Source organism: Triturus cristatus, chromosome 3_2 (genome assembly GCF_964204655.1).
Source record: "Triturus cristatus chromosome 3_2, aTriCri1.1, whole genome shotgun sequence".
In the NCBI taxonomy this organism is placed as follows: Eukaryota; Metazoa; Chordata; class Amphibia; order Caudata; family Salamandridae; genus Triturus; species Triturus cristatus.
Window position 1 is genome coordinate 606,632,428 of NC_140584.1, and position 17,370 is coordinate 606,649,797.

Consider the following 17,370-nt stretch of genomic DNA (forward strand, 5'->3'; position numbering starts at 1 on the left):
AACAAGTCACTGAAACCCTCTAGTGTAGCTTAATGTGACTTCCTTCAGCTCCAAGGCCGGAGGATCATGATGGGCACTTCGCATGAGATGAAGCCAAGCGGGTTCTGATGTTTTAGAGAGGACTCCAAGGTAAAAGCAGCAAATGTTAGCGTAAAGAAGAGTGCTCATCAGGTGAAGTCACTGCTCCTGGGGTCGCTCAGCTGCATATGTTGGTAGTTGGTATTCACGTTTCTGTCTCTCGTGAGAGTCTGAAGGGCTTCCATGCACCCTGTTACTGATTCTCTGAGCTCCGTGTGATGACTATTGTGCTTTAAACAGACAGGGTAACAGGTAGTGACAGGGTGTCTAGGTCTCAGACATAAGTGCAGGTTTGGTCCTAGCCTAGGCAGAAAGGGAAACATTCAGCCCCAGACTCAAATGCATGAGGCAGACCCACTCAGATCTTGTCAAAGTGGCATTCTTGACAGCTCTGAAGGGGAGCATCAGCGTATACTCAAAGTTCTTGGGATATGGACAGAAGCCGAGTCATTTGGCTGATTTGGGCCCCAGCCAGCGAAGTTAGGGCTAGTTTTGCAAGCTTTTCCCAAACTTAGTGTAGACGATGTGGATTCTAGACAGCCTTCCTAACAGCATGGAAGGAAAGCTAGTATTGTTTGCAAACCTGGCTTTTTCTCTTACAAGTATATGTTGTGGTTGCCTTGGAAACAATCCGCCAGGCAGGCAGTTTCAGGGAAGATGCTCTGGTGGGAGACATTGTGTTTGTCTGCAAGACAGTTTCCATGTGGATGAAGGAGTGGGTGGCTAGCTGATCCTTTCATTTAAGTGACCAGGCAGCCATCCTGTATCTTTACACATGCACACATAATGGGTAGGTTCTCAATGCCTTTTTTTTAGTGTGATAAGGGGTACCCTTTTCTATTCTGGGGTCTAACTGAGTAGGTAGTCAGCCTCACCCTTGGGGTACAGCCACATTCACCCCCTAAAACGTATAGGGCCATATGTAGATAAATTATATTTACCGATTCATAAATACCGAATTTTACCGATTCGGTATTTATGAATCGGTAAATAGTATGTAGGTAAATATTCGGTAATTATTACCGATTCGGTAATTTTCGGTATTTATGAATAGGTATTTACCGAATCGGTAATAATGCATCCCTTCCCATTCATTCCTATGGGCCTGGAAGCCCATAGGAATGAATGGGAAGCCATTTACTATTACCGATTCGGTAAATACCGAATCGGTAATAGGGGAAGCATATTCATGGGTGGCAGGGTGTCACATTGACACCCTGTTGCACCCCTGATTCGTGCATGTGTGCACATGTGGCGCACATACATGCCCTAAGGGCATGTATGTCTGCCACATGCCACTTTTAAATCAGCAAAATATAGCTTTTTGAAAGGTATTCGTTATTTATCATCAACCTGTAGTCGGTGATAAATACCGAATCCTTAATACTGAAATTCACTCACTTGAGTGCTCCCTACATATGATTTAAGGCTTCGGTAATTTACCGAATCTGTATTTTACCGATTCGGTATTTTACCGATCCCTTACCGATTCGGTAAATTACCGAATCCTTAAATCATGCCTCCTACATCTCCAATGCCTAAATACCGGTCGGTAACGGGATATTTACCGAATTTCGGCCGTTACCGACCGGTATTTAGCTACCTACATATGGCCCATAATGCTGTAAACCAACCATCAACGTACAAATACGGGTCAACTAGGGAGCTGGGGATCCGAGTTCGAGTCTCGGCATCGGCTCAACATCCTGTGATTTTGGGCAGATTACTTAATCTCCCCCTGCCATGGACAGGGCCTGGACACCTTCACGGGTGATAAGACGCACTATATAAATCTACAAATGTAATTTAATTTAACTGTTACCCCCTCGAGCAATGGGTGTGGGCGTGCATTTCTCATGGTAGTAGTTAGAGGGTGTCACTGAGGTCACGGTGTAGTCGTTTGGGCCCCCTGAGTTTAGGAACTGCAAAAGCTGCCTTCAAAGAAAAATTTAGGAGATTGTTATTTGGCAAAAGCTACAATTCGTGCTGTGGGACAACGGACAAACAGTAATGGCATTTTGCCTTTTGATTGCCCTTTGCTTTCGTGCATTCACCAACATTTGCAGACTTCTCCGGTGAGGTTAGAAACAACCTACTCCAGTGTGGGACAGACTGGGCTCTGGTCTGAGTAGCATATAGACAACTCTTGGACAGAAGGAGCTCTGGGGTGACTACTGTAGAAACAGCTTACCCCAGTGCTGTGGTACAGTGGTAGTTCTGCTGTCAAAAATATAAAGTAGCTGCACAGGGATTATGAGTTGGTTGGACACAGCCTACTTCCATGGTGCATAGAGGTATTTTAAGTCGCGGAGGGATTGATACAGCCTCCTAAAATGTAGGCCAAAGGAAGCGTTGGTGGAAGACGGATGAAGTCATCCTCCGCCCGCGCAAGGCAGATGGAGAATATTATAGACAGATCCCTCCACTTTGGGTTGGAGGAAGCTCGCTGTGCGATATCTGCAGTCTTCTACAGTCTGAACAAGTAGGTGTGTTTGTGTGATAGGAATAGAGGCAGATGCCTGCACTGTAGGGGATCACAGGAAGGAACGGCACCGCTCCCCTCCAGTGTGTATCAGAGTGTCCCATATGTAAGACTACAGGAGCTCGACACCTTCCAGGTTGAACAAAGTGTTTTTTGAAGGATAGACACAAACTCTTCATGTATGAGGCGGACAAAGTGAAGCAAATGGTGGAGTCAGCTCCAGAGGGGAGAGATTTGTGGCAAATTCTTGAGGGGGGGGCAAAGAAAGGTCTAGGGGGTGTCAAGATAGTCTCCTACTGTGTGGAACAGCATATGTTCACCAGGTGGTGAAGCAGGGATTGTACCATGAAAATGGAAGGATAAACCCAGCTCCTTCTGTATGTTACAGAAGGAATTGTAATAGTTGTGGAACAGATGCAGCACCCCAGTGGGAGACAGCGGGAGTGTTGCAGAGGAGTTGAGGTGGTGGTGGAATAGAGGCAGCACCTCTGGTGTGGCACAGAGGGAGCTGTAGATAAATTGTGATGCCCACCTCTAAAGTGGTATATGAGAGTTAAGTAGATTGTGGTAGTGGAATAGAGGCAGCCCCTCCGTCGTCCCCATTGCGAGGCAGAAAGAACTGTGAAATGATAGAGATAGCCTTCTGCAGTGTATCACAGAGGATTTCAGGCTGTGGTGGAATAGAAGAACACTTTCTTTGTGGGGCAGAGAGAGCGTTTGGAAGACAACGTCAGTGTCTGCCACTGAGGAAAGTCAGAGGGTGGTAGAAACGAGGTGGCATCTCCACTAGGGGAGAGGGTGATCTCGAGGAATACATGCAGCCTCCTCTGGTGTGAAACAAAGGCAGCATTGGGGGGCTGGAGACAGCCCCTCCAGTGAGCAAAGGAGGGAGCTCAGTGGATGGTAGAAAAGGTGCTGCATCTCCACTGTGAAACAAATAGGACTCTGGAAGATTAAAGATGGCCTCCTCCAGTGTGCTATAGAAGAGTTCATGTATTGGTGGAATATGTACAGCACATCCACCATAAGACAGAGTGAAGTCAGGAAGGCTAGAAAGGACCACATTGTATGTGTTACAGAGCAGTTTGGGCAATAGTGGTATAGAGGCAGCACCTTGGGGTGGCACTAAGAGAGCTGTTGGGAAACAGAGGCAGCCCCTTCTAAAGTGTTACAGATGGAGTTGACCAGGTGAGTGACATAGGCAGATCCATCCAGCGGGGCACAGAGGACTCCGATGAAAACACCATGGTTCATGGCCTCCTCTAGCTATTTAAGTCTAAAGTATGCTTAAATCTGATTGGGAGAAGAGTGGCCCCACCTGAAGTCGAATTAAACAGATTTGGGTACGACCAATGTATGCTCTGGTGAGGGACAAACTGGTGTTCCTTGGCAGCCTCAAAAAGGTACTAAGAGGGGACTGGAACCTACTCCTCGGCCAGCAGCTGGAAAACTCCTTCAGACTCAATCTTCATCAGACCACTGACGGGTACACACCACCAGGCTTGCTGTCTGACTACACTTGGGGTGGCCTGTGGAAACTTATACATGACATCCCACAGACAGGGACAATACCTTCACATCCCGCGTCCATGGCGTCTGATCATAAATTGATTACTTCATGACCGCACATGGTCTATTAAGAAGGTGCAGAGGCACTTCTATTGCAGCGAACAGGGTTTCTGATCGTGACATTAGCAGCCCAACGCTTGACATGAGCGTGCTTTCACCCCTGTCTCCACTCATTCCTAAAAACTTACTTGAAGTAAAATGAAGGCGCTGTAGGCTCCATCAGAGAGTTACGGGTGATGGGAAAGGCCTACTTACAGGGGGGGGGATGGATGATGGACACGGACATGATTTAAGGGAAAACTGAACCATGTACACTGACCCTAGAAAAAGAAGCTCAAAGGCTCACAACACTATACAACTCAAAACACTCACTAACCTTACTTCAGCAATTACTTGGAACCAAATATGAGGTCAAATCCCTAACCTCTTCCAAACTGAGATGGCCCTCGCGCAGATCAAACAAAGAAATATGAAGAGGTGGAGAAAGCGGCCTGATTACTGGCGCAGCAACTGAGACAGAAGGAAGCAAACACTACATACCAAAAACCTGATACGAAAAAAAAGCTGATCATTGCTAAATCCTTAGGGGTGACCAATACTTTTGCCTCATTTTATAGAAATCTATACTGCTCCAACCACACCGAATCTAGCAGGAACAAAAAAACAAACGACGATCTCACCCCCTGGGAGGTAACACCCTGGGTGTAGGGGTCAGTAGTTTACTGTTTTTTCAGTAACAAACTCCCACTTTGGGAGTCCGTTTTGAAAAACAAAAAGTTTGTAAATGTTTGTTGTGTGGCTGGTAAAACTGATGGCAGACATCCATCAAATTTTTACATCTTTACAGGAACTGCCATGACAGTGGTTTCAGTCAAGGTACGGGGATCACCGATGGGGAAGACGTGATCTCTAAATTTGGCTGATGGTAGTTCATCAAGGTTGTGGACGTAATGTTCTCCCCCATCCTAAAGGACAGAGTACCACCTGCCAAACTCTAGATCTGTCATTAAGTCACTATGACCATATACAGTATGATAATGGAAAAGACTACTGCGGACGATGTATTTCCCATGGAATTTTATAAACTTAATGAAGTCTCAACCTTATGTAAGATGATTAATGAGGCAGGGGAATAGGAGGATTCCCGTTGCAGTAGAAGGATGCAAAAATCTCCCTAATTCTCAAACCAAACAAATATCCCAGAGAGTGTGCTAGCTTCCGTCCCATCTCTTTACTTAATGTTGATATGAAATTTCTGGCCAAAATGTTAGCTAATCATCTGAAGAATGTTATACATTGCGTAATACACCCCACACAAGTGGGTTTTATCCTTCACAGATCCTCTACCACTCACTTGAAGAACCTATGCATTGTTCTTTGACTTGACAGAGATGATGCAAGTGAAAAACTGTCCATAATATTTAATGCAGAGAAGGCTTTCAATTGAGGGGAATGGACCTCATTTTTCCATGTAATGGAAAAGATGGGAATAGGGAAGAGTTCAATCAACAAGTGAATTGTTGGCTATATCTAGACCCGAAAGCAATGGTCAATTGGAATGTCTTCTTGTCAGCACAATACCATTCATTAGTGGCAGAAAGCAGGCGTGCCCCCATTTCCCCACTGCTCTTTCTTTTAGCATTGGAGCCCTTAGCCATAGAGGTCGATAAAAACAGACATCAAATAACTGAATATCTATGCCAGATGGTGAACAAAAAATACTCTTATATGGAGATGGCATTCTAGTTACACTGTTGCAACGTCGTCCCTCCATTAAAGCTCTTACCTTTTGATTTCAAGATTCTCCAGTTTCTCTGGACATGAGAGAAAGTAAGAAAAATGTAAAACACTATCATTAACTAGAGGCACTGCTAAGGCATTGCTAGGTAACTCCCCCGTCTGATGAAAGACAAGAAACCCGAGGAACCTGGGTAGACTGATTAATAGAGGACTGGAAAACATGATGATGGACAATCTATTCCCTTCTTGGATAAATTGTCAACCATATCCAGAGATGTCAACTTGCACTTTTCCTTGCAGGGGAAAGTGCAAATAGCAAAACGGATTTTTGCTCCAAATTTTAACTATGTTTTTGCTATGGTCTTCATTGCAACACCTCCAGACATGCTACGTCGCGTCAAAGCAGCTATTAATAACTTTATCTGAAACGTAGTTAAGCCAATGCTTAATGTCAGTAAACTACATGCATCAATGGAATCTGGTGAACTCTGTCCCCCTTACATCAAAACATACTGCGTAACTTACCCGGCAGATTAAGTAAAATATATGCTTCCTACCCACACAGAGCTAGCCATATGGGTATGTGTGGAAAAAGCACATCTGCAATTTGATAAAAATCCTGTGGCACTGTACGCTGCTCGAATCCTGTTGTTAATTCTTTGATACATGCGTAGAGAAGGGCTCATTACTACTTCGGGATGAACAGTAAGTTACATGGCCATGCACCACTCTTCTATAACGGGGAAATAACCATACCTCAATCCATGATATTTTAGCCTTTATAGAAAGGCAGAAGTATAGAGGTGATTGATAACTTGTGGCCCGATATAGATCTTGGTGGGTGATGCCTATCCCGTCAGCCAAAATATAAATCCCATTATATCCATGGGATTTATATTTTGGCAGACGGTATATCCTTCACGGTTGTGAGTAACCCGTCCGCCAAGATCTACACCAGGCCCTTACTATCAGAAAATACTTACAAAATGTTTGCAGACCTCCATACATAATATAGCCTCCTCTCCAAAGATGTCTGGGACTACTACTAATTAAGGCACTGTTTAGGGATCAATCTGGGCTTTTCCAATACACACATCAACAACTCACCAATTCTTTCAATAGCAGCCCTTTTATTTGGGGCTATCCAGGAGCTGGTATATGGCCTGTACAGGCTTCTTATTGACCATAAGTTTAACTGCCACCCGTCGACATGTTCCAACATTAATGGGAACACAGAGTACAACTAGAGAGCCCCAAAAAGGATTGGGATTATATATTGATTTATCACGACAAAGGGAGACTAGATTGAGACCGGGACACTCTAAGATGCCATTGGTCTCCTCAATGGTTATTTTCAGCAAGGATATCCACATCATCTCTTGGTTGGAGTTGTTCTTCCCCTGAGAGCAGCATAGTGAAGATTCTCTGGAAATACCCGAAACTAGCCTTTAATTGGGAACAAATCGAGGACAAGATAAGATCAGAAACATGCACAGATGGAGAGATTGATGCAAGAATAGACTTACTCTACAATACAACCGCACTCTCTGCAATGACTTCTTAATGCTGTAAATGGTTTTCGACTTTCTTGGCCATAGCCAAACTGGGAATCTTACCGTTCTGGAAGATACCTATTGTACTACAGTTCGACACATGGTTGACAGACATGGATCAAATGGCGATATATGTAAAGATGTTGTTTACACTCAATGATCAACTTGAGAGATATGAAGCTATCTGGTGTGTTCTTCTACAAATCTGACTCACTAATGTGTAGTTGTGAGCAAACAGTGACAACAAGCGTAACACTTTGTTCTACTGACGGTGGCAATGAACTGTATTATTTAGAAGTGATCTGAATACTTCAGTCATAGTAACAGGCTAAATTCATATTTGCGTGTTATTTTTTGATGTGTAAAAGAACACTGTCCGGTCAATGTTGGAAGGAAGTGTGTGGCCTTCCTGGTGTTCAATGATCATGTTATCAGTCGACTCATTGCATAATGCATTTAGACAATGCGCATGGTTTGTTGTGTTAATGTAACCTGTAATGTTTGAAAAGTCAAATATAACGTGTAACAAAGACAGACTCAGGTATGAGGTAATAAGCCAGTCCCTTTTATGTGTGATGTCTTGCACAGTGGGGCGGGGAGGGAGATTGAGAAACATATATTAGCAGTTCATGTCACAATTTGTGTTTGTTATGTTCTGTGTACATTGGCCGAAGGGTGAGGATCGGCCTGCATTGTTGCATTCCCAATATTTACTCGTTATTTTCTTTTTTCATAGGGGCAGAAAGGCGAAAAAGGCGAATGGGGCCTGAAAGGAGCATCTGGTTACCCAGGAAGAGATGTAAGGACCACCATCATCAGAGCATCAGAGCAGTGATAAGCCATTAGAGGTTTGAGGATGCCATCTCCTTCCTTGGGATGCTGCCACACCAGAGACCCGCAGCTTTTTGTCTGTTTCTTTAAGGAACCAAGACCTACAACTTGCAAAAGGTTTCTCAGTGTTATGGGCACGTAGATGTCTCCCCTGGGCCAGACTTAGAGCTGCATTATATAATGGTCTCTTAGGCTAAATCTATGGTCATCTTTGCACGTTGTCTTCTGGAATGCTAGCACCAATGATAACTAATGTAGGAGCCGCATAATCGAGGCCTGTGTGGAGGGCAATTATGCAACATTTTTTACTGATTAAGCAGCCATACTTTTGCAATATTGTTGGATGTAAACAGTGAAGCAGACGTCTTTCAAGATAGTATTTTGAGTTAGAGACGACTATTACACATTCCTCACTCTGACTTTTTACCAAATATACGTTTTCCCACTGTGCCTCTTTCGTGAATATCCTCTCCCATTCACTCCCTCCTTTAATTTTCTCTCATCACTTTGTTGTTCTTTCTCTTTAGTGAGGACATCTTTCTTCCTTTTTCTGTTCTCTCCCCAGACTTTTTCCAATCTTCCTTCTTCTCCACTCGGTCAGCTGGTCCCAGAGATAGCTTGAGTCATCCTGGCTGTCTGACAGACATGAATGTCATGTTTGGAGTGAATAGGGCACGTCCTTGAAACACAGCTGCTTTTCGCAGCCCCCTGGGGAAGCTGCCATCTTATTTCCAGATCTTGATCTATTCTAAAGCAAGCCTGCCAGTTTCAGTGAACTGACTCAGCAATGAACGAATTTCAGTGACACCTGTTTCCTTCGGTCTCTTTCTTTCTCTCATCAGGGAAGACCAGGAGAGATCTGCATCGTGGGGCCAAAAGGACAGAAGGCAAGTACCGTGTGGGTGGATGGGAGTCTGTTACCAGGGTGATCCTCCAGGGTTCATTGAAGCAACTGTCAGGCTGTGCATGGCACATTTACCTTGAGTGTTATGGGGTTGGATATCTCGTCTGCAGGCGATAGTACATGCGTGTGTGGTAGGCGCTTATCATCACAGCGTGATAATGCAAATATTCATGCGTTGTGTTTGAAAAGGACTGAACATCTTGCACTGCACATCTCTTTATCATATTGTGCCTTTTAATTTTGTGAGACATCAGCAAATAGAATCAGATCGGTAGCCTATTGATTCTAGAAGTAATGAAGCAGCATTATCTGTAATATAAACACACGATGATGTCAAAAGAGGACGCCGAGCTATATCGAAATCAGCTAATTTAAAAAGCAAGCTATTTTAACTTTCACTGCAATTAGGAAGACAATAGCAAATCAATCTGAAACATAAATATGCCTATAATTTAAACAAATGAAGATGTCAAAAGAGAACACCTAGCTGTTGTTAATGACTTAGTTTAACTTCAATTCTAATTAACTAGTGATAACAAAAGTGTTTGAGACACAAATAAACAATAAACAGCAGGGAATGAGGAGAAATTACAAAAAAATACTTGTACCGAAAGAAAAGTAGAAATGAAACAAGAATAGTCAGGAAAATGTAAATCAATGAAGAAACCGAAATAAAAAAAAAAAAGAAAGAGAAAGAAAAGCCTGAAGGAAGATAAAGAATGGAAGTGGAGCATTACATAACTCAAGAAAGAAAGAAAAAGAGAAAGAAAGAAAAAAGAGAACTAATAAAGAAAATAAAACATTTAAAATCATTAAAGAGAAGAAAATAAAAGAAAAGGGTGATGAAAAAGAAACAAAACCAATCTTAATTTTAAAAGGAGGAAGAGTGCAGAGTAAGAAATGCAGAAGAGATTTGCATGTACTGCAACCATGCATGCTGGTCGTCGACACCTTAACGTTGTATGCATAAAAAGCTAGCATTGTTTACTCGTTCAGTTGTTTTTACCAATGGGATCGAGAAATGCACAGTTTCTTCCAATTCACTGGACTGGTTGCGGTTCCAGCTTTCGTTGCCTCTGCAGTGTTTCCTTGGCTTGCGTTAGGGGAGACATAAAAGCACCAAACAGGGAAGTCCGAGGCAGTGCTCGAAGCGCAGCATGCTTTCTCAGGCTTTGTAGAGCTATGGGCCACAGAACAGCAGTGCTTAATTTGTAAAAAAAAAACATAAGGGCCAGGGCCCTCGACAGGAGGCAACTGCAGTTTGCAACACCTATTGCCCTTGCCAGCACTATCAATGACAGTACCAACACAACCACTAACCATCACACTGCTACAAGTGTGACAAATCAGACTATCTCATGCTCTCAATGCTATAAGAATGGCTTGGGCGGCAGGTATTAGTCATTTTTACGTTATATTGAACAAATAAACAACTATTCTTGCCCTGATCTCTAAATGAGCTACACAGTGCCACCATGTGGCAGACTGTCAAAAGTCCTGGCGCTGACAATTAAGTGCCGGTGCCGAGCACCGGAAACCACAGGCTCAAATTACGCACTGACAAACAGCACACTCATTCATCCTTGGCGGTCACCTTTTAGCCATTACTGTATCCTGCAGACATCAAGTAGACAGAGACAGGTTTCCTTGCCTTTAGCGCTGGATAGTATTCGATAATGGGCATACCATCATATGAACATCAATAGCAATGTAATAGGCACTGTAACTGGAAGCGGACTGTGCCGCATGCTACGGTACAGCAACTTTAATGCCGCTATTCGTCTCTTTCAGGGAGACTCCGGCCACGTTGGACCTGAGGGGCTTGCAGGAGAACCTGGCAAACCTGGAATTCCGGGATTACCTGGTGTCGGATTTCCTGGAAAACCGGTGAGTTCATGTGTTCTAAGGTTAACTCAAGAGGAAGCCCTGGCTCCCCGTCAGCAGCCAGGCGATACTGGTCTGACATATCTATCATGAACACCTATTGGAGGCAGCATTGTTCTAAAGCCGTAAATTCATTTCATCCATAAAACAGCACTGTTGCCTGTTTTTGAGGACAGCACGCAGGCTCCATTTTTCAGATACTTAGCTAGTACCATATATACTGCATGCTTTTGTGAAGGCCATGCTTAATTACTTCTGAATATCATTGTTGGTTTATTATGTCTATTCCAATAGAGGACTTTTTAAAAACTGAAGCTTTTAAATTTCCTTTTCAGGGCACCCCAGGCGGACCACCTGGCCCTCCAGGAGAAGATGTAAGTGGCCACCTGTGAAGAAAGTTCTCTCCCATTCTAGAGAGGAGCCCATGGTTCTGTGTGATACTTTTACTGTACCGGTAGCCTTTCATCTATCTGCTGGGAAGAAGTGAGCAGAGACTTGGCTGAAAGTGTGCTAGTCATTTTCCTAGAGAGCCTTTCTCTTCGTGCAGGTTTAGGTTTGGTTTAGGTTTAGGGATTTGTAGAGCGCATGGCTCCCCTTAGGCATCCCAGCGCTAGTATGACACAAGAAAGGGATAGATTCTGCGGATACTTAGGGGAACGGCCACGTTTTAGTCTCTTTTTGAAGGTCGTTTCGTTCTCGATCAATCGCAGCTCTGGGTCCATACTGTTCCACAGCTTGGGGACCAAGTGTTTAAATTACCTTACACCCCATCTAGATCTCTTGATTCTGCAGGTGTTCATCAGAAACTTTGATCCTGATCTGAGATGGCGGCGTGGAGAGTACTGGGAGATCAGATCTCATACCAGCGCGGACCTTTCCGTGCATGGCTCTGTGGGCCAAATAGAGGGACTTGAATTTGATCCTGGCATTGACCGGAAGCCAGTGTAGCTCCCCAATGGAGCTCTTACTGACCGATGCATGGGTATCTTCAGGAGCAGTGTTGTTATAATCAAAAAGAGAGAGGAGAACTAGAGAGGCTAGTCCGTTTCCCCAGTTTATGTGTTAGTAATCAATGAGAACTAGCTCTGGTTCAAATTGTTTGTATGTCTGCGGGTGGAAAAAAAAAGAATTAGGTTTTTTATGAAGGCCCTCACCCACCAACCTAGTTGGTGGCATGCTTCATCATTGGGCCCCACCCGAGGTACCGAGTGTACCTCAGGTGTGCTTCGACGCCAGATAACTGCGGAGTGGGTTTTTTTGGTTCGTGAGGGTGCTGTGAGTGTGCTCTGAGTGAGGTTGAAAATACTGTCCTGGGTGTCCCAAAGACTGTTTTAATGGTGGGCCCCATGCAGTCGATAAAAACAAAGGCTGTGGGACGTGCACGGAAGGCTTATGGCCTCCGACGTCCTGTGCAGTCAACTAGTTTCAGCCAGGCCTTTTCTTCTACTGGCTTTCGTCAGGACCTTATATGTGTGGGGTGTTGCAGGGGTAGTTATGAGTTTGTCAGTGCCCTGTGTGTAAAGCACACGCTACGGTGCTTATATGTGCAAGAGGTGTTTCCTCTCGAGTTGTACACCTGATTGGAGCGAACAACTCAGCATGGAGCTCAGCCGGGGGCCAGGACCATGTGCACTTGCGCGATGTCGCTGGACCCTTAATGAAACTGTTGCTCTCACGGAGCCTCTGCCCGGACAACAGGTTCATTGAGGGTCCAGAGACATTGCGCAAGTGCACATGGTCCTGGCCCCCGGCTGAGCTCCATGCTGAGTTGTTCGCTCCAATCAGGTGTACAACCCGAGAGGAAACACCTCTTGCACATATAAGCACCGTAGCGTGTGCTTTACACACAGGGCACTGACAAACTCATAACTACCCCTGCAACACCCCACACATATAAGGTCCTGACGAAAGCCAGTAGAAGAAAAGGCCTGGCTGAAACTAGTTGACCGCACAGGACGTCGGCGGCCATAAGCCCTTCCGTGCACGTCCCACAGCCTTTGCTTTTATCGACTGCCTGGGGTCCACCATTAAAACAGTCTTTGGGACACCCAGGACAGTATTTTAAACCTCACTCAGAGCACACTCACAGCACCCTCACGAACCAAAAAAACCCACTCCGCAGTTATCTGGCGTCGAAGCACACCTGAGGTACACTCGGTACCTCGGGTGGGGCCCAATGATGAAGCATGCCACCAACTAGGTTGGTGGGTGAGGGCCTTCATAAAAAACCTAATGTTTTTTTTTCCCACCCGCAGCCATACAAACAATTTAAACCAGAGCTAGTTCTCATTGATTACTATCTTCAGGAGCAGTCAGGCTGCTGCATTCTGTACTACTTGTAGTCTGTCTGTATCATATTTGGGGGAGCCCAAGTATAAGGAGTTACTGTAGTCAAGCCTTGACATCACTAAAGCTTGAACCACTGTCTTCCTTGAGTTTTCAGGGAGCAAGCTGAATATTTTCCTAATCATTCGGAGCATCCCAAAACAGGTGTTCGGCAGTTATTTAGCTGGATCTCCATAGTTAGGTTCTGGTCCAGCCACATCCCTAGATTTTTAATGGAGGTTTTAGGTGGAGGGGGCCCCCATTTTGCTGGCCAGGGGATCACCGAGCGTGGACTGAAATTGCTGCCCAGGATCATGAGCTCGGTTTTATCCCCATTTAGCTTAAGGCTACAGTCGGCCATACAAGAGCTGATTTTTTCCAGGCAGGGGGCTAGTTGCCTGCGGTCTGAGTGGATGGAGTCAGAGATTGAGACCACTAGTTGTGTGTCATCAGGATATGACACAATGGAGAGACCGAATTCCTGTACTATATGAGCTAGTGGGCTCAGGTATGTATGAAAGAGGGTCGGGCTCAGGGAAGATCCCTGAGGAACCCCCCATGGGGCTGAAAAGGCGTCTGAGAAGATTCCGGCCTACATGCATTGGAAAGATGCAGTGGAAGCAAATACAGTGATGACATGGAGGTTTGGGCAATAAGGGGTCATTGCACCCCAGTCTTTGTTCTTAGACCCTTTTGCTTCTGTGTGGCTGTAGACTGGGTGGGTTCTTCTGTGGATTAATTGGGCCCATTCATGGTATCATGGAATCATATGATTAGATGGGATTGTGAGGAACGGGGATGTGGGTTAGCTTTGCCTTGGGTCAGTAAATACTATTTGGGTTTCTCTGTGGTGGCTCTGTGTGCAGAGGACTTCAGCCAAGGTGGTCCCTTCCTTGTTCCGGAGATCCTTTGATCTCTGTGTAGTGGTCACAGTATCGCTGGAGTCAGTGTCCTTTGGTTCTTCAAGGTACCTTTTGGCAGCTGTGTTGTGGGGAAGGGTTTGGGGCTGGTAGTCTTGGTGGTCGCTTTACTGATTCACAGATTGTTTGGCTTCTGTGGTTTAAACCTTAGATTATGCATTGTAAAGACAATTGTAGAAAGTAAGGAAGATTACATCCAGAGCAAGGATGTACATACAATTCATGGTGTGAGTAATGCATGGAATTTCGCATGTTATTTAATTATAACAAAGACATTCACTTCATGGTAACAAATGGTTCAAATCCATTAAGCTCTTTGCTCAGCACTAAGAACTTCATTTAAGTTGCGCCTGACCTGCCATATTTAGATAATGCCACCCGGCTAAGGGGCTATTTCCCCAAAGCTGTACCCACCTTCATGGTGACCCAGTGGACCTGTTGGAACGTTTGGGGGATGGGTCCTTAAAGAGGAGGGCCATCGTTAGGAATCATTGCATGAATATACTCCCAAATGCTGGGAGCTTACTCCTACTACATGAGGTAGCCAGCAGGATTCATTTTACAGGGCTGCCATGATTTACATTATGCTCCCAGACAAGAAAGATGCCACTGTACATGGCTTCAGATAAGCTGCTCTAAATTGGGTGGCTCCTCCATTTCCATTGGCTACTGGTGAATAGTTTTTCCAAAGACAATACCAATGAGAAAACTGTATACTCTCAACCTCTAAACAAGGCAATGCAGCGAAGAGGTAGGTGGATCGCACATTTGTCAATTTTGGTGGCTATCTTGTTGCCATCCACTTCTGAGTGACACCGTAAGATTTGCAAGTGGCTCTGCAACAGGATGCACCAGCGTCTGTGACATGCTGCAGTAGTCTTCATTGCAAGGAGAATCAGGATCTCTCCACTCTCTCATGATATGCAGAATGGCGAGCGTGATTTGGGGACATATTCCCTCCTCTGTCTAGGCATCCTCAGTGCTACACCATCACTGAAATAATCTGCCAAGTTCTCTTCGAGCAAGAGTTAGCAAATTTGGTTTTGAGCATAGTATAGTTAGCAAAAACAGTAGTGTATACTGCTGCTTCCCCATTCCAAGCACATTTATTTTTCTTTCTGTCCTCTTCTTATTTTTTTACATGAATATGTGCTTCCTTCCTAGGGTGTTCCAGGGCCACCTGGACAAGAGGGTCCTATTGGGAAACCTGTAAGTACTTAATCGAATAATATTAAAATTCCTTCTTAGCATCTGATCAGTTTATGCTCCAGGATTTCTGTTTTTTAACTTGTAACACTGACCCGCGGTGGAATGTTTTTTATTTTTTAGGGAAAACCAGGATTTTCTGGCTCAAAGGGAGAAAAGGTGAGATGTTATTTTACATTTTATTTCTATTGCTTTAGTCAAACAAACAGGCAACTGTAGTGCACAAAAGTAGGAAATTCCATGTCTAGGGAGGTGTAGTACAATCAAGCATAATTATTACTAATACCCATGGCCATTTTTCGAACTGGTGTTCAAGGAGTACTGACATCTATACATTCCTTTCCATCTATCAATGATAAGTCACTTCATGGTATGTGGTATGTCATATTTGGTTTATTGCTCCCTAATATCACAATTTACTTTTATTTCCTCCACTTCCTCAACCCCATTTCTGCTTATCATCAGCCTATAAGACTTTTCTATTCTTAGTGCCTCTCACTATACTCCTGCGATACCAGCACTGATCTAAACAGAGCCTCTACCTTTGCAAGATTGAAAAAAAATATTTTTCTTTAATAATTTACAAATGGAGGTTCTTGTATATTATCTCTGGTGCCAAGTTTGGTAACAACAGAATCTTTTGTCCTCTCTTCCTTCGGACGCATTCCTTCTGACGCATTCTAAGATCCACTCATTGTCTCTCTCTTTCTTGAAGCCTACAATGATGTCATCTCTTTGATGTTCTGTCTCCTGGGGATTGTTATCTGGAAGCATGTCAGTGACCAATGGGTGATCTTCCGGGTCATTCTCCCTGAGGTCTTAGGCAGCGGGAGCACACAAATCATTTACTTGTTTTGGTTTATCGCTAGCATGCCCCCCTCTGATCAAGTTTTAGGGGCATTGTTTCTCCTTTTTGTTTTCCTATCTCATTGACTCTCTCTCTCTCTCATCACTCAGGTTTCCTAACTCTGATTGACTCCTCTTCCTCACAATGGCTCTTTGACACTTGGACACCTTCTTCCTTCTGTTGCCTTCTCTTTCCCCTGTTCCCTATGTTCCCTCTTGGTTGCCCATCCTCTTAATTGCTGGCTGCTCTTTTCTGTTATAAGATTCTTGGTACCTCTTCCCTTCTGCTGGATCCTCCTCTGCAGGCACTTCAGCCCTTTCTCCCCTCTTTTTAGTTTTGCTCATCTATTTATGTTTCAAATCAGGTATGACGGTGCTGAAAAATGTTGTTGCATCTTGTAGCCTTGCTCTCCCGGCTGATGGGTCCTTTTTCATGCTTGACAATGTCTTACTAACTTCTGCTCTCGGCTGCTTCAACTTCCTGCTTCCTGTTAGCTCGGGCTAGCGCATAGTTCTGCATCTAATTCTTTTTTTTAAACATTTCTTTTTATTAAATATTATCGACATGACTTACCATATTGAAACATGTTTAAGGAGACAACGTACATTTGAAATATTTTAGTTCTGGATTACAGAGATTCAAGTCACAGTGCACAATGTGGAACAATCAGTGGGGTGTAAGCTTCTCATCTTCATGGAAGGGTACCAGTGGGGTGCAGATATCTCCTCTGTATGAGTTCCAAGGCCCCCAGACTCTGTTCCATTTCTTGGGACACCCTCTGGCGATGTAGACTGACTTCTCTCTGAACATGCACCAGTCTAGATCTTCCTTACATATTTCATTCTGTGTGGTTGGAGGGCTCCCCAGTGTCGTGCGATGTTTCTCTTTGCGATCATTACTGCTAGTGTTGCCCATAGCTTAGTGTAGGAGGTGAGGTCCATCAGTTCTCAAATGTTCAGGAGGCACCTGCACAAGTCAATTCAATTTTGAGTACCTCGCTGAGTGTGCGATGTATGGCATGCCAGTAGGTT

At 44.4% G+C, this 17,370-nt stretch overlaps 1 protein-coding gene across 1 annotated transcript in view; it reads left to right on the forward strand.

Moving 5' to 3' along the window:
- COL16A1 (collagen type XVI alpha 1 chain) overlaps positions 1-17,370 on the forward strand; it is an 871,927-nt gene that overhangs the window by 563,567 nt on the left and 290,990 nt on the right. The window contains exons 16-21 of the mRNA XM_085648479.1: positions 8,159-8,221; positions 9,096-9,140; positions 10,949-11,044; positions 11,377-11,415; positions 15,451-15,495; positions 15,616-15,651. Of these exons, the coding sequence (XP_085504605.1) occupies positions 8,159-8,221; positions 9,096-9,140; positions 10,949-11,044; positions 11,377-11,415; positions 15,451-15,495; positions 15,616-15,651 (324 nt within the window). The remainder of the gene's footprint in view (positions 1-8,158; positions 8,222-9,095; positions 9,141-10,948; positions 11,045-11,376; positions 11,416-15,450; positions 15,496-15,615; positions 15,652-17,370) is intronic.